This window comes from Telmatherina bonti (assembly GCF_933228915.1).
Source record: "Telmatherina bonti genome assembly, chromosome: 18".
NCBI lineage: Eukaryota > Metazoa > Chordata > Actinopteri > Atheriniformes > Telmatherinidae > Telmatherina > Telmatherina bonti.
The window spans coordinates 21,606,367-21,629,038 of record NC_136616.1 but is presented as its reverse complement, the minus strand read 5'-3'; the positions used below and the strand labels follow the sequence as shown (position 1 = coordinate 21,629,038).

The following is a 22,672-nucleotide window of genomic DNA, read 5'->3' as shown; positions in this document are numbered from 1 at the left end:
AACAATACTTTAATCCTTCTGTTTAAGGTATGGCATTCATTAATGCAGACAATGGTTAATTATCTGTTGTGTTCCTTAAAGATTCAGGACAGGAACAAAGAGGCATCTGTTTAATGTGCCACATGTAAGATATTCTTAACTGTATAACCTTATTTTTTGTCACACATTGTTGTAAATATAGTTGAAGTCATGCATGTCAATTCCATATATTCTAACAGCTCACCTGAGACGCGTAAAACCAAACATTGTCCTTTAAAGGTTTAAAAATTACCTAAGGTTTGTGAAAGCAGCTTTTCCAGTGAAGGAGTTTGCTTGAAGAAAAGTGCAAATAAAGATGATGAGTAAGACCTCAATGCACATCTCTTGCCATGTTAAAATGATTTTATTAAAAGGTATTTTATGTTATTGTAATTAATAATGCTTCTGCTGTTATTGGTTTTACAGTTAAAATGTCCTTCAATGAATAAATCCACCTCCTGTTTTACTGCGTTCTGTAAAATGTGTGTAGAAGTACAAATTCTTATGTTTAAGTTGCAGAATAAATAAAAAAAAAAGTCCTTAGATGTTTTTAATTTCTGCCATGTTGTGGCATTTAAAAAAAAAAGTCTGAAAAATATTAACTATAACAAATATAAAAAATATATATTTATTCCTTTGAATGTAATTGTTTTGAGGCTTGTGATTGACTCTGAATGACGTCATTGTTCCTGCTGTATTACATCGATAAAACATCCGTAGCTGCAGTGTCGAATTTCAAGCACATCCTGAAGCCTTGTGAGTTCTTGTGTATTTATCCTGTGGGCCCCACCTGCTCACAGTGATGAATGATTTAAATGAATATCCCTGTTTGTGACATCTGTGTTCATGGCAAGATGCTTTTGATGTCTGAGACCTCATTTGTGTCCTGTTCAGGCCCACATGGTTGAAACGTGACGCGCACTGAAGAGTAATTAAAATGAGTTTCTGTTCTTAGGATGAATATCCTGCAAGATTTTTATGCATTTTTAATATTATTTAATCTATTTTTAAATTAGAAAAGAAATAACACATTATTTTGTGATAATGATATCTGTGTTTAAAAAGCCAATTTAAACAAAACTGAAACTAAAGCATCAATAACAATCTGCTTAATGACTCCTACGGAACAAAATCTTAAAGTTGAGAGTTCATATGGAAAAGACGGCTGGTTTATTCATGGATGTATGAAAATGAGAGTGAAAACCCTCGAGGCAATCCAGCATTCGGTGTTCCACTGCAGTGTAATTACTCTGAAGGCTGAAACTTAGCAGACATAGCAAGGAAGCCAAATTAATCCTTCGATCATGACCTACAAGGTGCTGTTTATTACCAGCAGAACCTTCTGGATGGATGAGATGTTTCTGAATGCAGCGCCAATACAAAAAAATAACAACAACAAAAAATAAAATCTAACATCATGGTCACAGTTTAGCTTAACAGGGAAACTGACTTTAAATAATGAAGCTTGTCTCCATTGATTTCAACTTAGTCATAGACTAATATGGATTTCCAACATGTGCTTTAGGTTTTTAGTTTAGTTATCTACCTACCTACCTACCTACCTATCTACCTACCTATCTATCTATCTATCTATCTATCTATCTATCTATCTATCTATCTATCTATCTATCTATCTATCTATCTATCTATCTATCTATCTATCTATCTATCTATCTATCTATCTATCTATCTATACATTCTGATTTCTTAGGCAAAGGGCTTTGAGTTGTCTCGTACATAAAATGTCCTTTGCACATAAACCTGCCTTGTCATTTGAAATGCTTTAAGTGCAAAAAAAAGCTTGTATTTAGTTGGAAGCTTCTAACTTGAGAACAAACTTGAATTACAGGGACAGTTTGTGAACAAAAGCTTCTTTTAACACTGTTGATGGTGTACAATATCATATTAGAGCAGCCACAGAGGGGTTTAGCTCCATACCAAAACTCTCTGGAGTCTCAGGTGCCACAGCAGAATGGAAACAGATTAGGGAGACGTTGTGGTAAGTGTTAGACCTGCAGCAGGTAAGCTGGCCACCTGCAGCCTCTCTGCCCTGTGAGTGTCAGGTGGAGTCTGGCTTGGTGGTGTTGCACATACATAATATAACACTTTGTTTTCTGGGAAAACCCAGGAGACGGAGTAAAGTCAGACCGTGATGTACAGCCGTATATTAGAAGCAAATATGGTGGTAAAAGTCAATGTGCTGCTGATTTCTGAAATTCAGAATTGTATGGAACAGAAACGGCACTGGTAAAGTGAAAAAAGCCCACTTTCATTCTGCGTGTAACACATAAAACAAGAGCTGAGGTATAGCAATGCTGAGCTGACACATCTAGAGATGAGTGGCAGACACGAAAGCTATTATGTAATAAACTGACATGAAAAAATGTCCTTTTCCAAGTTATTTTTTCAAGTTGTGAGTCAAATATTACCATTTTGTCAAAGCAGCTTATGTTCATGACACACAAGGGGCCTTGGCAATTTTTCAACTTTCCAAAAACCTGCTGCATCACCCAGTCTCACCAGTTCGCAGATACTGTAAAAGCTGAATTTGCCTATTTGTCAAATACATAGTGTCACAATCCTGGTTGGGAAATTGTTAGATTGTATCCCTGCTGTTGTTTTCTGTCAGACAATGTTAGTCTAACACAACAAGAATGGTGATGAATGAATGCTAAAAGTCATAAATATAGGCTTGAATAACTGTCTATGTACTATAGAGCATTCAAATCTGTCTGTGTACATAGATTAGACCTAAAATACAACTTTGTACTCCTAATCTGAATAAGAGCGTGGTAGGAAATTAACAAATCAGTGGTGAGGCTGGAGGGATACCGAGGTGGGCCTCCTCTGAAATTTAATCGGAAACCCCAGGAGCCATCTCAAGTAATTGCCAGTTTTACTGGAAGAGGATAACAGAAACAGCTTTCACTCGTGTCATTCCCTAAGTTTGAAGTGAATGAGCCATTTGAAAATATCAGTATTTGGCTGCGTGTTTGCTAGAAGAGATTTTGTCCCTGTTTAAGAACAAGTACTTATGTCATGAAATCATGTCATGTTTAGTTTTCAGTGAGTGTTTTAAGGGAGTTTACATCAATTCAGTTCATCAAGATCTTCACTGAATGTAACATAATTAATCAGAATATCTTGGTATCCAAGTAGTGGTGACAAAGCTGGAACTGCATGATCCAGCTGAAACAACAGACTGTTAGTTGATGTTAAAGTTAGCTTATACATGTAAAAAAGACCTTAACTCCAATGTCGGTAGTCCATCTAATACGAAGGTAGTTGCGCTAGTCATTGTGGTCAGACACAAGAATCCAGTCCAGTCTGCCACAGCCACCACTGGAAAAACCAGAAATGCTAAGTAGAGAAGTCGTTAATCTCCACCTCTACAACATCAAGTGCCACGTTCTGATGCTCAGAATAATTAACTTACCTTTCTAAAAAATATTTCCACTTTTAAGTCATATCATTAATGTATGTTTTATTTTCATGTCTTTAACGTGAAAGTTAACACAGCAGCAAATACAACGGTCTGTGTGTTAAAGACAGGAACACAGCTATTCCCTTTCCCAGAATACACCAATTACACCAGTTTTAAAATCGCTGCATTGGCTTCCTGTGCGCTTCAGGATTGATTTTAAGATTCTTTTACTTGTTTATAAATGTCTTAATGGTCTTGGGCCTTCTCATTTATCTGACCTTCTTTTTAATTATGAGTCCTCGCTGACCCTGAGGTCCTCTGGTACTGGCCTTTTAGTGGTTCCTAAAGTCAGAAGTAAGACATCCGGTGAGACCTCTTTCCATTGTTATGGTCCTCGACTGTGGAACAGCCTGAGAGCCTCAGAGCCGCGGAGACTGTTGATGTTTTTAAGAAGAGCTCAAGACACACCTTTTTAGCTTAGCATTTAACTGAATTTTATTTTACTTTATTTACTTATCTTAATTTACTTCATTTATTATTTTATTTATTTTCAAATTGTTTTATTAGATTTCTTATTTTTAGTACATTATTGTGAAGTCCTTCTATGTATATATGTTTATTTTCTTTTATTGTTGCACTTACTTCTTCTTACTGCTTCTTAAGGTTATTTAACTTCTGGTTTTAACTCCAGTGTTTTCCTTATGGGGATCCAGCACGCTGGGGGCCCTGCCTGTTTGGTCTGGGGGCTGTTGTCATGGCAACCGCTGCTGTTTGAGTGGCGCGGGGTCCAGCACTGCAGCTTCACGGCTGCTGGGTGGGCCCTTTGCTGCCTGGGAGTTGTGCGGTTGCTGTGGCAGCGGCCCCTATGAGCATGCGGGGGACTTGTTCCTGGTGTGGATGGATCACTAGGTATCGTTTCCTCACATCAGCACCAAGTCAGAATTTTTATCACTTAATTAATGTTTTAGATGTTTTATTAACCAGAATTCAGTTAAAGAGACAGTATTTAGGGAATTATATTTTTCAGAGAATGTGGGTGGGTGTGTGTATGTGTGTGTGGGTGTGGGGTGTCCTTGTGTGTGCGTGAGTGTGTAAAGAGCTTGTGTCTTTATTTTTTTTTTAAAATGCCTTGTTATCCACTGTTTGTTTTAATCCTTATGACTTGATTTTATCTTGTAAAGCATTTTGTGTTGCCCATGGCATGAAAAGTGCTCAAGAAATAAAGTTTGATTTGATTTGAATAAGACCCATCTTATCAAGTCTTGTCCACCGTCTGGCCACCACATATATAAAAGTGTAGCTCCACCACAGATCAGTGCCACCAACATACAAACAAAGTGTAATGGCAGTTGGAGAAAGCAAAGTTTTGCTGTCTCTTCCAGTAGCCAAGAAGAAAAAAAGACTTTAGGGACACGTCCCGAAGCTGTGAAAAACTTATTCTGAACTCCTAAGCCGATCAACAGAGAAGATAAAAAGAAAAGCTCAAAAAGTTGAGAAAAATGTTTCATTGTTTCCTGCAAAAAAAATCAGAAAACACTTTAATATCCCTCTTCGGCGAGGTAACAACAGCTCATGCACCAAGTTTGGTAGTACTGCTGAGGCCGCTCTGTGCCTTCATGCATCTGTGTCTCTTAAAATAAGATGTTGTGCATTGGCGAATGAAATGATTTTCTAATGCGTGATGGTGCACAGGCTGCTGAAGAAAAAGGACAGCTGGAGGCGATGCAAATGGCAAAGCCTAACCAGAGTCATAGGAATGCATCCCAACAGAGCCAGACCAGCCGCAAGTTCATTTTAAACATCTTGTCGATAAAAGCTCCTTAACACTCATTTGCATTGTGATGGAAGTGTTTTTCTCTTACAAGAAATAGCCTTGTGCAATTTTCCTTTTTTTGTTTCTCTCTCTTCAGAGAACCTTGTGACGGGCAAAATTCCCCACCAGAGTCCCTGTGAAGAACCACTTTCTTTTTAAAAGACATGCTGTGTGCATGGGAAGGAGCCTCTGTGTAAAGAATGAAGCTGTGCATCATGCACTGGGGCCTGAACACAGCCGTAACACCATGTATGAACTCTTCCCATGCTACATCTAGCCATGCACAATTGCTACTGACTTGTGATCATCTTTATTTCCAACACAGGCACCATGTTAATTCCACTGAGAAACATGCAGATACTCACTCTAAAACTGCTGCTTGTCTTCTGTTGGTATGAGTGACTGCTCAGGCCTTTAGATGTTGTGCACTTGATCCTGCCACTGTGCTGCTGGTAAACTGCACCTCAATGATCAAATGATCCTTGACAACTCTGAACTCAAAGGACAGATTACTCTGAGGAAAATAATGACTTTTTTCATGTCAGGTTCCCAAAATCTAAAGCAATGTATTTCCTGACATCAATTCACATTTTGAGATTAAAAAGAAATAAAAAATGAATAACTAAAAAAAAGATGTTGCCCACTACCATAGGATGATTTTATTTGTGTTATGAGAGGTAATTCCATTAGTATGCACTGACATAGATGTCTCTTGTAGTCTTTCACATCTAAAGACTTTGAAGTGAAGAAGCTTCAGTGTTTATCTGACGCTATCATAACAAGAAAAAGTTCATATTGTGATATTCATTATTTGAATATGTAGATGTGCATTGAAATGTCTTTCCTCTGGCTTAATGAGGGCAGAATAACATTATCTGTAGACAGACTTAATAATCTCAGGTGAAATATGACAGTATAATTTTACTCTGTGGCAGCTCACACAATCTTTGTGATGTATGAGGAGTTCCTTTTAATTGCACGAAATGGCCTATTAATGAGCTCCCTATTGATTGGCTGATAGATATCACTGGAGCTTTATAGCGTCTCAGTGTAGCTCGGAGGAAGAACAGCACACAGTTTCCCAAACAGTCCTCTGTACCTCTTTGGCTCCCTGCGCACTAACAATAGCATAAATGTTTACATGTTGAAACTGTGGAAGACTTTAAAGTAATAAACATACTATTCTTCTGAATTTGTTTCAGTCCCAAAAGAACCATTAAAATGTTTACTGTGTGGTTGTTTGACATGTGTATCTACATTTTCAAAATCAACAGCTTTAATTTGGTGAATAAGGTGGGAGTTTTGATATAGCTACTCTCAGCTGATTCATGATGAGGCTGTGTACACATGCACACACAGCAGCAGGATTTATAATGCTAATAGGCATCCAGGTAACTTCCCATTATTAGCACATTGTCTTTTATAAACACATTTAATTGACACAGAAACTAGCTTCTCTCATTCGTTCAGACAGGACAGTGGTACTTAACACCTGTAATGTTAATTAGAAAAATGTTGGCTTACTCTTACCTCAGCACATAAAGAGTAACCTAAGTTAAGGGCAGGAGCAATCGGGAGGACTAGTAATCATGAGAACGTCTCTGTGTGAAGTTGAAGTTAAGCATTGTGCAACAATGGGGGGGTCGGGGGTGTTACAATATTACTTGTTAAACCAGGCAGTGTATGGTTCCTACACTTTTATAGTTTGTGTGTGGTTTTTTTTTTTATTTAAAAAAACTAGTACACTAACAGAAAGAAAAACAAATCAGATTTTAGGGGTACTTTGCTTCGGTCTGGGCTAAAAATGCCATTGCTAAAGCCTATGGTATTTAGCAGCATTAATAAAAAACACTACTTGTACTTTTTGCAGATACAGACTCTGGTTTACAAAAGCAATAAAATAAACTTGTAGTAAAATTAGTGTTGGGTGGATTGTATTGGATTCCATGCTGTAACAATTATCTTTAGCAAAAAAGCTTGAAATGTGGTTTATTTCTTTTAAAGTAAAAAGCATTTTACACACACACACACACACACACACACACACGTATACATACATACATATATATATATATATATATATATATATATATATATATATATATATATATATATATATATATATATATATATATATATATATACATATATGTGTGTGTGTGTGTGTGTGTGTAACAAGTCAGCCGAAGTGATTGTGCTGATCACTCTGGCACAAGATGATCAAGTGTTTACTGGGGTTGAGGTCAGGACTGTAGGCAAACTGTCTTTTTATTCAGAAGCACTGTTATGACACATAAATAATCCACCAAACACAAATAATTTTGCTGCTAAATTTAGTTTTCTAGAAGATCCAGAATAATTACAATTATTCAATATTATTTGTGTTTGACTATGGATGCTCTGTTACCTCCAGTCTTAAACTATGCTAACAAATAAAAGTCTTAGGGGAAATTGTATCAGTGTATATAATAACAATAATGGATTATATTTTTATAGTAACAAACCACTCTATCACAGCTCGATGTGGGGCTAAATGATCATAATTAAGAAGATGAAAGTCCTCCAAGGATCAATAACACCTCAAAATCAGCTCTAAAACTTACTGGGAGCATATTAGTACTATAATGACCATAGTGTGTTTTTTCCACATCACAGTCAATCCTTGTGAAGTCAGTGGCTTCATTTTGTCCAATATCATCCTCCCAGTTCCTCCCAGGATAAACAAAATCTCTAAATCGAACAGCAACAATTGTTGAACAGAGTTATGACTTAGTAACGATGTAACAGTGCCATCTAGTGACTGCACACTGATGTCACACACATCAAATCAGTTCCATCTCTTATCGATTCTCTTCAATACAAGCAGTTACCTTGCTGTTTAGCATCATTTCCAGATACTGTAAATTAATTAAATGCTAAACGAAAATATTAAACTGTACAAGAAAACATTCAAATAGACATGTTTTTTTTCCTCTGAGGAGGAAAAATTACATGACAATGTTTTTTATGGACACACTTGACGAAAAACATCAAATTAAACCAAATAAGCTATATCTAATTATTTTGTTCTCTTTATTAAAAGAAGAAAGTTGCTTTTTCCCATAATAATCGGAGGTTATTGGGCAACTCTGGTACCATTTATGGACTGAAATGTGTACTTTGGTGCCCTCTGCTGGCAGACAGAGGTATAACTTTACACAAAAGAAAACAGCAAAATGTTACTTAAAGTTTGATAATGACACAATCTATATCGTGTGAACCATTGCTAGTTCCCCCCCCCCCCCCCCCACATTACTGATGCTCTAATCTTTCATTACATCATGTAAAAGGCACAAATGAAATCAAACTGAACTATTAAATCAATCGAAGTTGATCTTAAATTATGTCTTTTTTCAGCCAAGATGTTCTGTTAATCGTCAGCACATGAAGTGATGCAAACCAGAATAAAATTCGTGATCAGCAGCCTGCAGATGACTGCATCTTTTTTCTGTTTACCCATCATACCAAACCTAAAATGTCTTTAAAGTTGTTTCCAACCCGGGAAAGAGCTCCAGGCATTAGTGACCTCCTTCACTTGAACTCCCCCAGAAAAAGCTTCAAATTAGCCATTTTTTAATGTCAAAGAGTCGAAATTATAAGCACACATGCTAACACTTTCACATAAATGTATGTGAAATGTATGACTTCAGTGATTTGTTTTCTTACTTGGAGCACATGCATACTGACAGCAGCTTTGTTCAGCTGAACATTGAGGGAGAAATAATGGTCTGCATAGGCTCAAATGAAGAAAATGTGCAAATACCATGATTATTTGAAAAAAAAAAAAAACTTTACATTTCATAAAGGCTGAGGTTTTACATAGAAACTCAGCTCAAATGTTGAGGATGCTAATCTACAGATCTCAAAGTGTGTGTGTGTGTTCTACAACTAGCTGAATGTGTGTGAATAATTTTCATAATTTATTTACAGCAGATACTATAACTCACAACAAGCATTGGGCTGTTTTTGTTGTTATTTTTCTTCTCAGTCTCTAAGTATGTCTATTTTTCAAATACATTTTTTAACTTTAAAATTGAACTATTTTTATTCTTCTTAATTTAAAAAATACAAAATTCACTTTCTCTAAGCTCCAATTTATATTAACGAAATAAAAATGAGGTGAAAAATGTGTTGAAGTGGAAAAAAGCAGAATTATTTTTAATAGTTTTATGCAGAGTTAAATTTTTATCCTTTTTTTGTTGTCATCCTTCAACATCAGTAACTTGCCTCCAGTGTTCAGTGAAGAAAAATGGGTAATTTTCATTTTTGTTATGTGGTTAATAAAAGTAATTGTAACTTTAGTGGTTAGAAAGTTTATTTATTTATTTATTTATTTTATTTTATTTATTTAATAATTTAGTACTTTGATATTTATCCATTTTAATGCAAAGTTTTAAAATGATCACGTCTAGTTATTTGCAAACCAATCGAGGCAGATCAGAGGTAAAACACTGATTTCCGCTCATTTCAGTTGAAGTTTTAGATCCAACATGAAGCTTGGACGCCAAGCTTTTATTTTTTTAAATTTATTTATTTATTTATTTATTTTTTAATAAAGGGGACCTTTATTTTAAAACAATATTCTTAAAATTAATCACTTTACAAATTAAAATAAAATGGTCCAATTAGGTAATCCTTTGGAAGACAGACCAAACGTGCAGGTGTATTGCTCAGAGCACTGAGCGTTAATTACGAAGTAAAAGATAAAAACTGACGTGGAAATACTCATGATATAAAAAAAAACAAACAAAAAAAAAAACAAAAAACATCTAGGCTACGAAATAAAATAAAATAAAATACTAATCAGATTTTGTTTATTTGTAGCCTAAATTATCACAGTTGAAACCTTCAAACAATGAATAAGTTGGTCAATACGAACAGGGAAGGATCATGACGCGCGGCGCGTGCACAGGGAGTATTTATGTATTTATATTAAATTAAACATTTGATGAAAATGTGATTTTAATGCTGCTGTTCCCGTCGGTGTGTCGTGAGAAAACAAACAGCAGATGAAACTTTTTGACCAGAAAAACAAGAAATGGTCTGAAAAACAAATAAAAAAACTCCAGAAAGTCAGCATGTGGGAGCGGCGCCCTGCGTCGAGGTTGCGGGTTAGATTCCCAGCAGAGCAAAAGCAGTGAGTTACATGACGGCAATTGCGTGACAAGAGGAGGGAAAACTAAAACTTTCTGTGGAAATCTGTCCCTCAGGCAGGCGCGCATTGCGGACTCTTTCATGTTTCATGCCGCCTCTGGTTTCTCTTGGCCTGCCGCTTTGCATGCATGTTAAATCAGAAGGTTGTCCGACTCCGCGGAGACAAAACAGATCCGGAAATGACTCCAAGTTTAAAGGGAAAAAAAAAAAAAAAAAAAAAAGGGTACCAACTTCCTGATTTTAAATTTAAAATTAAGATTATTATGATGTTGGCATTATTAGCTGACAGTTGTAAGCCAAACACCACCATGGACACATGTTTAGCTTTTATTTAACTATCCTGAGCTCCTCAAGTAATTTCCCATAAAGGTGTCTTTTGATTTATCTACACTTTCATTATGTTAAGACATTTTAAATCCACCATATAAAAAGAAAGAAAGAAAAAAGATTCAGATTTTTCTTTGTATTCTTAATTTGATCTTAATCTCAAAATGTTTGTCTTTTTCTATCCTGAAGCTACACTGTAGCTGTAGATGTCTGTGTATACATTTGAATTTTCTCCATTAAATAATAAATTAATAAATAAAATAATAATACTTGTTGAAGTTATCTCTAAAATTCTTCATCCCAACTAGATTTTTCAAGCAGTCCCAGAAACTTTGCTCATTAAGTGTAATTCAGCAAAGCAGGAAGTCGAAGCCTCAAGCAGGACTGACTGCAGCTCTAATAGCCTGTGTACTCCCAGCCATCCTTCAGGGGCATAATTTATTGAAAAATATGGACCCTGTGTGCAAGCTAATATGACAGAAGTGCTTTGACCTCAGGGGGGAGCGGTGCACTCTCCCCGGCAGTCCACCTCCAGTGTGCTTTGGCTCTTTTCTCACGCGATTCCTCTATTTGAGGGTCTTCAGCTCCATATCCTTGTTTTTGCTTTTCACAACTAGCAGATTTATTTAAGTATGACTGTAAAGTCTGAACATGGAAGTATGAGGTCAGATGGAGTACTCTCAGGGAAACGTTTTTTTAAAAAACTGAAGAAAAATGGAGGAAAAAATATCTATTTTTGGTGCTTTGACTACTTTTAGAGCTTTAAAAGCCTTTAAATTTAAACTTTAGTCAAAAAAGTTTTCCTTAAATTGTTATTTAGCTGCTGCATTAGCATTTTATCCTTGTTCCTGGCACAAATAGACATCAAGGAAGCTAAAATCTTCTTATTGATCATGGAGCCCGTAAATGTGTTGTTGTCAGAAGTGCTCTTTCATTACAAGCACAGAGGAATAAACAACTTTCCTGAATACATGAATTGTCCTTACTGGTGGTTGCACTCCTCAAGCATGATTAAAATTCACTTTCACTGTTCATGAGTATAGTTTTTGTGAAAAAAAACCCCCAAGATTAAGTGAATAAAAATGAGTTAAAGATACTTTTGTTAATCGTGATGTGATTAATAATGTGATTGTTGTTTAACATCTATTTCTCAGCATTTCTTTCTCACGCATGGCCTGTTGGGTTAGGATAGCTGAGGCAACAGCCCATAATGTGTTTAAAATATCAAACGTTTTCCCCCTTTTGTGCTGAACTGACAAGCTGGCTCTAACAGGGGTTAATTTGCCATCAACGGGTTAAACAAACAGGCATTAATAGTTTATTTCAGCTCAGTCCTGAACGTGTTTAGTTTTCATGTGCTGCCAGATAAAATTCAAACTGGCGAAATTAAAAACAACAAAGTTATTTTCCTTAACAGGCTTTCTGTGTGAGAAAGCAAAAGCTTTCTGAAATAAAACAAACAGCTCCCAGAGAGCCGTTTGGTTTGTTCCAGGGAATCGGTCTCGGCGTGCAGTGAGGTGAGGGCTAATAGGGATTAAGCAGGAAAAGTATGTGTCAGTTTCAATGGTTGTAATCTCGAGTGGGTTTTTTGGGAGATTCTGAGCAGGTATAAAACACAGATTAAGGAGCATTTCTGTTAAGTGACAGCAGGAGTCTGGAGGTCTGTTTTCATGCAGGGCCCACTACTGACCTGTTTGACACAGACTGACAGGGAAACAGCACGCTTAAACTCACATCTGATGGGAATAAATTCAGCATTTCAAAAAGAAAAATGAAGAAACGGAGAGCTGCAACTACATGAAAGTCTATGGCAGACAAATATATCAATAAATCCAAGCTCCATGCGGTATAAAAAAGCCTTTTGGTTGACTGCCTCTATTAAACCCAACCTAAGATGTCTGGACCTTACTGACCTTATATATACACTCTTGCATTCTGGGCCATGGCTTTGACCTGAACAGCTTGCATTGTCACAGTCGCCCATTATAGAAATAATGATCTAGAAGATCCCCAGCGGACTATTAATATTGTGATTTATGATTAGATATAGAAAGCTACGCAGCAGTAATGATACAGGATTAGGTTCCAATCTGGATTAGACTCATGATGGTTTTGTTATGGCTGAGCTGTCCTCACTAAATCAGAGTAATCAGCAGCATGGATGTCACAAGTTTTCCTCTTCTGCACATTTTTTCAATGATGACTGAGGCTTCTTAAAAAACGCATTGCTCGTTTTCTTGTTTTTGTGTATTTATACCGATTTTAAAAGAGAAGGAACTTTTCAAAAACGAATTCATGAGAGAGAAAATAGTTCTCGCTTCTTTTTCCTCACTCTGGCATCTTTTCTTGTTGAATATAAAAAAATAAATCAGAAAAATCAAGACATTGTAAGGATAAAAAGAAGCAACTCATTTAGTGAGCTGATGTTCAGCCAAGTAGGGTTTTATCATTTAATATTTCATGGTAAGGCCTTTTTTTTTTTTTACAGCAAAACTGATCAAATCTTGCACTTTCCTTTGTGCAGTTCTTCACAATGAGATAGGACAGGAAGGAAAGCATTAATACAGTTGTGACATGACTTCATTTTTAGTTATCTTTAAATTATCCAGCTAAGTGTCTGGTGAAGGAAAAAAGTATCGTCTGTTTATAAATGGGCACTCTTTCTTCTTAGAGCTTAAAAACAGTAATATAGACGATTTCCTTTCTGGAATAAACCCCACTGAGGTTGACAAAGAAACAGTTATAAAGCCAAATGAAAATTATTTTTGGTTTTATTTTAAACCCACTTGTTAAAATAGTCACCATTTCACTGAGTGACATCAGTCAGTGTTTGAAGACATGAAGCAAATATTAATTTCTGCTAAATTTGTAAAGAAATATATCAAGTCTTCTACAGATTTTCTCTTGTAACTTTGAAAAAGTAAATGTTATTTGTACACATGACATATAATCAGACTCCTCATAACCAAGATGCCCACAATACAACTAACTTTAATATAGTTGTTCAATGAATAAAAAGGTTGTGTTGGGCCTTCTGTGCAGGTTTTTATTTATTTATTTTTTTTCTTTTAGCATTTTTGTATGAATCCATAAGTAAAATTCCAGCTTCTGTTATTTCACACCAGAAAGTCATGTGTTTTTATTGTGTGTGTGTGTGTGTGTGTGTGTGTTGTGCTGTTGTCGCTGCTTTAAAGCAGGCAGGACCTCACAAAAACATTATGTCACACTCTGCACCAGGAACATTTAAATCAGACGGTGGTCTCACCTTTTGCTCAAAATCTTAAATCAACTCACTGCTATTTTATTTGCTACTCTATCAGGTTGTGTGTATAAGTTCGGAGACCACGGCGTCTTTGTTTGTGTGCATGAGTGCAGTTGTTTCATTCATACTGCTGGAAAATTTCAAGACAAATGCAAATTTTAAATTAAAACTAAAAATTCTCAAAGTTGGGCAAAAGTTTTAGACTCATTTACAGATCATCTTTTACTCTCAATCCTTCTGAGGAATGATAAATATTAGCTGTAACTGCAGGTTGCCTGCTATACGTTGCAAGCAGCCTACGGACTATTAGGTTCATAGGCTATTACTGACAAAGAGGCTTTCAGAAAGTCATTGTGGTGGCACAACAGAGAACAATTGTGAGCATTTCTTGAGTGGACACAGTGTGTTGTTCTCCACCTCCCTTGTCTAGAGTTTGGTCAGCAAGGATTTATCCCCCTCTGTGTTTACTTTCTCTCATTGTGCCTATGTTGCTAATATCCACTGACGGGTTGTGTGGGACCTTCTCTAAAAAAAAAAGTGAGCAGAAAGAGGTAGATTCAAAGCGGCTGATCAACGTTGAGGCTAAAACCCTGCAGCCTGGAATGTTCTGAGCTTTTGAGCATTTGTTCAAGGCTGCTTACAGATGAAAGTAAGCTTTTCATGGTGTTTCAATCCTATTATACATCCAAACACGGCAGATTTTACTTCATTGTTCAGTTTTGTAGATGACTTAACATTCTCTGCTTACAGCAATAGTTTTAACCTGGAACACAGTCAGTCCATCTATGGACAACGGAGCTAACTGGGGCTCTCTTGATGTTTTCCTGAAAGGATTATTCACAGTTTAAACGTTTGGGATGTTTCTTACCTGTGGCAAAATGTTCCTGTTTAAACTCATTTAATAATTTCAAAGTGAGAGATTATTTCCAACTGTGGTGAAGCTGCTGTTGGAGGTTTTTAAATTAAAATATAAAATCCATAGGATTGTTAACCATACCAGGAAAGGAATGATATATTTCCTACCATATAAGCCAGATAATTATTGTTATTGCTTCTGGGCTTTTATGGGTCACTTAAAAAGATGTTTGCAAACAATCAAAATTATTATTTAAAAAAAATGTGGTTGTGTTTCTTAACACAAGTTCCAGTAAACGGCCAAACCTTGGAGGTTTCCTGGATGTTTAAGTTTCACAGAAACAAAGTAGACCAGACACAAGTTCTTACAAAGAGTTTTTTCTTTTGTTTTCTTTTGTTTTTTGTTTTCATTGAGGAGCAGATGAATATATCATGAAACATCAGTATAACTCAAAATTGAGGATTTTAAATGATTAAAAAATGTTATCAAATTTGAGGATAATCTAAGCGAAACACAAATAATGAATTCAGTTTGTATGTCTTCATGAGAACTCAATATAACATTATAATGAGAAGACCAAAACAAACAAACAAAAAAGATCCAACAACATATATAAAACGTATTTAGCAAATAATAAACAGCAAATAAAAATAAAAAATAACAAAAAACAGATTAAAAGTAAGTATGAAATAAACCACATACAATCAATAACAGCAAACAAACGAAATCGCCTAAAATCAATTCTCAAAACAAACTGCAAATATAAAAGTTTCACAAAACATCTTTCTATTACGCCAGAATATGAACAAATATTATTCACAACAAAAAAAAACAAAAAAAAACGGCATTTCTAAAGAAAAGCAAACTATCAACATTTCAATAAATACGTATTAAAAACTGAGTACACAAACATTCATAAACAGTGTAACGCAACAAAGAATGCGGAACATGAAAAAAAAATCACTGCAACATCTCAGGAAATATGACAACAAAACACCACATCTAATACTCAGAACGATGCAAAACACACAGTTTCTTTCTTCTCATACACACACACACACACACACACACACACACACACACACACACACACACACACACATATATATATATATATATATATATATATATATATATATATACATATATACATATATATATAATTTGACAAAATATATATATATATATGTTTACATATATATATATATATATGTATATATATGTATATATATATATATATATATATATATATATATATATATATATATATATATATATATATGTGTGTGTGTGTGTGTGTGTGTGTGTGTGTGTGTGTGTGTGTGTGTGTGTGTGTGTGTGTATTTTGTCAAATTTTGTCATTATTTTTGTCAAGAGCAAAAAAAGAAAAAAAAAGTGACCAAACAAGAAACAGTCCACAGAAACAGTAGATGTGTGTGGAACTAGACTTGGCATCCAGTCTTTGGTCGATATGAGTGTTAAAGCTCGGAGAATGTCATTTTTTACAACATGCATAATAAATATGAAGCGTGCATGGACAGATATAACCAATAGGCGGTACTGTGCCGTTCTTCCTGACGCTTTCTCCATCTCCAGCCCTGAGGACAGCACAGTATCTCTGCTTTGGTGTGCTCCCTAATTGACCTAAATCCTGCATCTCTGCGGTCCCTCCAGGCAGACTATCACACAGTCTACAAGAGAGGCTCTCAGAAACAACACAGCGTCGAGCTTTTCCCCCCCTCTTGGAGTAATTCCTCTTGGCTTTCTGCCCTCAGCTCAACCCCAAGTCGAGTTTTCTGTACGGATCTCCTGGCAGCAGGCCGCCTTCTTGGAGTGCGTCGCGATGCTTCACGCGGAGCAGGGGACGCAGGATGCTTTCCCGGGAATGAGTTTATAATATCCACATCTGCAGAATATTTGGAAAGACAGCAACAACAAACAGCGGAAATATCGTCAAGATGCTCGACGACAAAGCGCCGAGGTCGAAACTCGGGACTTCGTCGAAAGCTTCGTCTTTTTACATCGAGAATTTGCTGCGGACTGCAGGTTGTTCGGCTGAGGTTGAGACCCACAGCTTCAAAGGTGCCACACACAACCCGGTGATGCGTCCGGAGCTGGAAACGGGACCGCTGAGTGTAAACGAGAAGCTGAAGTGGAGAGACGCGTCTCCCAAAACAACCCACGGCAGCTCGACGAGTAAGTTTTCATCTGACAGTTTTATTCAACCACGAAGGAACAAATGCTTCTTTTAATGTCGGGGGGAAAAAGCAGGTTCTTGGTAATGCAAGAAATTGCAAACAATTCATCTTTTAACACATAACTAAACGTATCGTGCTGGTGTTGTAGCCTTCTACACAACACATGGTACGTCCTCCGTGCGTAAACATCCGAATTGGCGTCCACAACAAATGTCGCACAACTTGGTTTTTGTTGTAGATATTCCACATAAAAGCAGCAAGTCGCAAGAGCGCGCAGACCCTGCGTCGGGCAGCGAAAGGGGTTCCCCAGCTTTAACGGGACTGTCGGAGGAGAACGAGGAGCCGGAGGAGAGGGGGGACGACAGTTTCACTGATGACAGAGGGGAAGAAGATGCGCGCTCGCCCTGCATCTCTCGAGAGGACAGCTGTGATGCGGGTAAACAACAGCAAACAACAGCAAAGTATTAGATCCTGGTCTGATATTTGGTAGAGGTGTGAGCATAGTCACAGCAAAGTCACAGCATATTTGGTAAATATGCTGTGACTTTGATGAATTTCTTTAAAAATGATAGAAATAAACTTGTCTGAGTCATCTCTACCAGTTGTTCTGTTTCACTGTTTATAATGAGCTCTTCTTTTTAATATCTCAACCATTTGCTGGAAAAAAAACCCCCACATTTATTCTGTTTATTTTAGTCCAAAACAAACGGAAAACAGAAACATTTTTCTTTGGTCTTTTTGTTAGTGTGTACGGTAAAGGGTTAAGCATATTCGTCACCACGCATGCGTCCTGCGAGAAACACACAAACACTCTCTTGTGCATCCCAAAATATCTTAATTATTCCTAAATTTCCTGGTTTCTGTGCAGCATCTCTTGGATACATGCAGCAGTTGTCACTCATATACTAAGTTTATTTAAGGGGCATAGCCAATAGCTTGTGGAGCCAAGGAGACTGGAGTTGGATGTGGGAGGCACTATGATAAGAGAGAAAAGTGTGTGTGTGTGTGTGTGTGTGTGTGTGTGTGTGGGTGGGTGGGTGGGGGTATCAATCGATATACACAACATGAAAAAAATGACAAAACAGAAAACTTTGTCAGACTATCGTGTTTTTAACAGAGGGGTGGAATTCAGCAGCTTCCAGAAATCCAGAAAAAACTATATTTATAACAGGGCCTGCCATAGCAAACCATGTCATTTTTTTAATACCAAACTTTAACCTAAAGCTGTTATAATCAAATGTTTTAAAGTTGCAACATGGATTAAATAAGGCACAAAGAAAACGCAGCAACATACAGAGATACCATCTCAAAGACAAGTTACTTGAAGTCACCAGTATTAAGGCTGAATTGATCCCAGCTTTTCATGTTGGAAGCTGTTTGTGTCCCAATGTCTTTCTCTAAAAATAAACATCTTTGCCTGTTAATTGAAAAAGCAATCGATTATTTGTTGTTATTTGATGAAATAAATAGTGAAACTTTTCTATATGGTTGTGTGTATGTCCAGGAAGAGTCCAGTTAAATCGCAAAAAAAGATCAAGTTTTCAAAGAACTTGTTCTTCAACACATAAAAGTTTGCATTTGTTGGTCCAAAGAGATTCCATATAGTGAAGCCACAGTGAAAAGTGTCCATATAAATGGCTGATATCAAGCCTGTCCCAATGGAATACACGTCTCTGACAATCCCTGTGGATGGGAGAAAACTTCAGATTTCGTATTCATTATAAATAGGGACGTGAAATCTTTGAAAGACAGGTGCACAATATTATACAAATTCCACTGATCAACCTTCCTTTACATCCAGTTAAAATGTGAGTTCATCCAGTAAGACTATATCTTCCTCTTGATCTCAGGTGACGTTAAAGTTGTCCGGAAGAAGAAGACGCGCACCGTGTTCAGCCGGAGTCAGGTCTTCCAGCTGGAGTCCACCTTTGATCTGAAGCGCTACCTGAGCAGCTCCGAGCGCGCCAGGCTGGCTGCCTCGCTGCAGCTCACCGAGACCCAGGTGAAGATCTGGTTTCAGAACCGCAGGAACAAGTGGAAGAGGCAGATCACAGCCGACATGGAAGCCGGCGCCGCCCTCGTCCCCTTCGCCACCCACAGGGTTGTTAGGGTTCCTGTGCTGTATCACGAGAACGGTGCAATGTCCGCAACGCTGACCAGCCTGCCTCATGTGTCACCGCCAGTACTTGGTGTCTCAGATGCTGTTAACTACCCACTGACTGGCCACTTCAACCATCCACTGACATTCATAACACCTCAGATGACTGGAATGGTGTGACTTTAAGCGTTGAGGTTAAAAGACTCAAATGAATTAAAGATGCTACAAAATGTCTTTTTTTTTAGTGTTGAAAATTTTTCCTGACCACTGAGCATCGCTGATCCTGCATTTAAATGTTTCTTTTGGATGTTTTCTCATTCATAAACATGCAGATTAAGATCATGATGAATGACTTATCTAGCTGGCCATGAGAACTTAATCTTTAAAACAACAAAACTTCTCATGATGAGTCTCTTTTCCTCACACATCGATGCAAGGTTTTTTTTTTTTAAAAGTCTCAGTGTTGATTAATGTGTTTCATGTGCTTCCAATAATCCTGTCCTCAGGGCTTCATTGAGAAATTCACAGAGTTTCCAATAAAGGGTTTATTTTGTGATCAATTCTTTTCACAGAAAATGTTTGGATCATCCACATATATGGGATTAAATAGGGGTCAGCGGTTGAGAGTTGATGTTTTGAAAAGATTATGCAAATGAGTTATTGTAGCACTGCAAAGATTTGTACCAGAGTGTGGGTTTTTGCAAGAAGAATGAGCTGTGGGATGAAATAAGTTTAAAAAGCAAGACAGCATTTACACATTCAGGACCAAAAGTTTTAATTCTATACTTACGGTAAACCTTACTGTGTTTTATATTTTTTTCAAACTGCACCGAAGCAGTAGCTTTCCGACCTATGCACATTTTCTGCACAGCTTTTCACAACAAGCCAGAAGTTTGTTTTTCCTGCACATAACTTGAATAACTCCGCATGCACGGTGTACTTGAACTAATCTATGAAATATAGAAACGGTTCATTCACAACAAATGACATTTTGGTGTTTGTGATTGGTCATTTTGATTGCTGTTAGCAGGGATAAATTATTAGCAATACTGACTCACACTTTTTTTTTTTTTTAAATTTTTTATTTAAGAGGATTTTAATACAGACTTTTGTACACTTTTGTTTCCACAATGAATAAAAATATATGCACAAATGATGCTGGGAATTATGTTTGTTTTTGTCTTTATTTGCATACATCTGTGGCCTCTATAAAATCTTCATAAATGAGTTTGCTTTGAGGACAATTATGCCAAGTTAAGACAGGGTTATCCACAAATACAGATGTTATGTTGTATGAAAGTTGTGTTAAGGACTTCTGCATTTGGCTTATACACCCGCTGAACCCATTGCAGGCTACAAAATTCTCATGACCCCTTTAGTTGGAATATGAATGTGGCTTTTAAAAAGTCATCTGGACATGAGCCCAGCTTGGATATCAAGAGAACCCATAATTAGGCTAAGTCTAAACTCTGAGTTCAAAGGAAGTTGTCATGAATTTGCTTTGTATTCCGCGGCGCTGAGCATGTGCACATAAACCCGGATGACAGAAGAGTTTAAAGCTCAAACATGGCAGCATACGTATAAAGTTCATCCCGCCCTCATCTGCCCCACAACCTCACCAATCAAAAGCTGCTAAACTCGCAGTCTTCCGGGTCGTTGAATTACGGCGCACCGGCTCCTTCTTGCGCCAGTTCCAGTCTGGGAGCAATGGTGCTCGGAGCGTCCGGAGACGTCGGTGTTTGTGGGATCTCGCAGGAGTGGCTGAAATGCCGGGGAATATGAGCAAAGAGGATCGGAGCGCATGTTTGACTTTCACTATTGACAATATCCTCAACCTCAAGCAACGGGACAGCGCGGATTTTAAAGAGACGGACGGTGGATGTAAAAAAAATTTCCAGGCGAGATATGAGGAGGAATGGCGCGTGAGGAAGAAGCATGACAGCGGGTCTGAGGAGACAGGTAATCCTCTTGTATCTCTTCTCTTTATTAGTTTGTAAACGTTTAATAGGAGAAAGAAAAGAATATTTTAGTTTCAAAGTAAAAAAAAAACAAAAACGCAAGTATTTACGACAGGACTGCATTGTGTTTATTACTGTAATTGCAGTTTCCTTGCGTGTGTTTCCACGCAAAAACAAAGCAAGTAAAATGTAAATATTTTGCTTCAAAGCACATTTTGTCGCTCCAACCCACAGTGAAGCCCAGAGGCCACAGTGTGGATCGTGGGGGAAACACGCCGCCGCTTACCGCTGGCTCCTGTCTCGGGGCGCAAAGTGCGCACAGCGCCGAGGACGCCGCAGAGCAGCACCGGCCGCAGCAGCAGCCAGCTTCAGACACCAAAGCCATGGTCAAGAAGAAGACACGCACCATCTTCTCCAAGAGACAGATATTTCAGCTGGAAGCCACTTTTGACATGAAGCGGTATCTGAGCAGCTCGGAGCGAGCGTGCCTCGCCAGCTCTCTGCAGCTCACAGAGACCCAGGTGAAAATCTGGTTCCAGAACCGCCGCAACAAGCTGAAGAGGCAGCTGTCCACGGACACGGAGAGCCCGCTGCCGGCTGAACACTTCTCAGAGGCAGGGAAACACGCGCAATTAGCAACTTTTTATAAAGACAGCAGCCTGCTGGGCGGATGTTTGGTCCCCATGTCTTTCCCTGTCGTTTACCCAGCTGCGAACGCTGCGCCTTACATTTACTTCTCCAACACTGGCAAATATTTTGGCCTGTTTGATGCGGACTGATGAGGTCTCCACGAGGACTCTGCTGTTTACAGTCACCTCAGTTTTTTTGGTTTTTGACACTTCGTCTTTTATTATTTACGTTGTTTAATTTTATTTTTATTTTTTTATTTGAAAAAAAAAAAATCCTTCCGACGAACTTACTCAGTCCGACATGCATGTGCCACTTTTTGTCCCCCCAGTTCATCCTCATCATTATTATTATTATTATTATTATTATTATTATTATTATTATTATTATTATTATTATTATTATTATATCAGCTCTTGGGAAGTTTTATTATAAAGTGGATAAATGTACATGTAAATCCTCTGAGCAGTTTTACTTTGCGCAGTAAAGTCCTCTGAATGAATGTACGTCCTTCGGAGTAATGCTGCTTCAGCTTTGTTACCCTGCAATATTACTTTGTGTGTGTGTGTGTGTGTGTGTGTGTGTGTGTGTGTGTGTGTGAGAGAGAGAGAGAGAGAGAGATAGAGAGAGAGTGAGAGAGAGAGAGAGTGTGTGTGTGTAAGTGTGTGTCAGTGAATCTGTATTGATATATATATATATATATATATATATATATATATATATATATATATATATATATATATATATATGGCCTTATTATTTGTGTTCAGATGTTTTGGTTTTTACTGGACCTTTCATAAGACTTAAACTGTGAATACAGTTACAATCAATAACTCATTTTGCAATAAAAAAAAAAATCAAATACTTGAAGTTTCTATTGATGTGCTTACTGAAGTGT

General features: G+C 37.3%; 2 protein-coding genes across 2 annotated transcripts; both read left to right on the top strand.

Annotated features, from left to right (window-relative positions):
• Window positions 1–16,851: 16,851 nt before the first annotated feature.
• On the top strand, window positions 16,852–19,369 carry LOC306769227 (homeobox protein HMX3-like; the record flags this gene model as incomplete). The annotated part of the gene is made up of 3 exons (XM_079257793.1): window positions 16,852–17,089; window positions 17,240–17,527; window positions 18,942–19,369. The coding sequence occupies 3 exons, from the start codon at window positions 16,852–16,854 to the stop codon at window positions 19,367–19,369; spliced, it is 954 nt and encodes a 317-aa protein (XP_079113919.1).
• Window positions 19,370–20,918: 1,549 nt separating this feature from the next.
• Window positions 20,919–22,250, top strand: hmx4 (H6 family homeobox 4). Its single transcript, XM_079258208.1, has 2 exons — window positions 20,919–21,148; window positions 21,382–22,250. The coding sequence occupies exons 1-2, from the start codon at window positions 20,956–20,958 to the stop codon at window positions 21,924–21,926; spliced, it is 738 nt and encodes a 245-aa protein (XP_079114334.1). The 5' UTR covers window positions 20,919–20,955; the 3' UTR covers window positions 21,927–22,250.
• The last annotated feature ends 422 nt before the right edge of the window (window positions 22,251–22,672 follow it).

Coding starts and splice junctions, on each gene's coding strand:
- hmx4 (XM_079258208.1), top strand. CDS start 20,956: ATGCCGGGGAATATGAGCAAAGAGGATCGGAGCGCATGTTTGACTTTC. Junction 21,149..21,381: donor CAGCGGGTCTGAGGAGACAG/GTAATCCTCTTG, acceptor TCCAACCCACAG/TGAAGCCCAGAGGCCACAGT.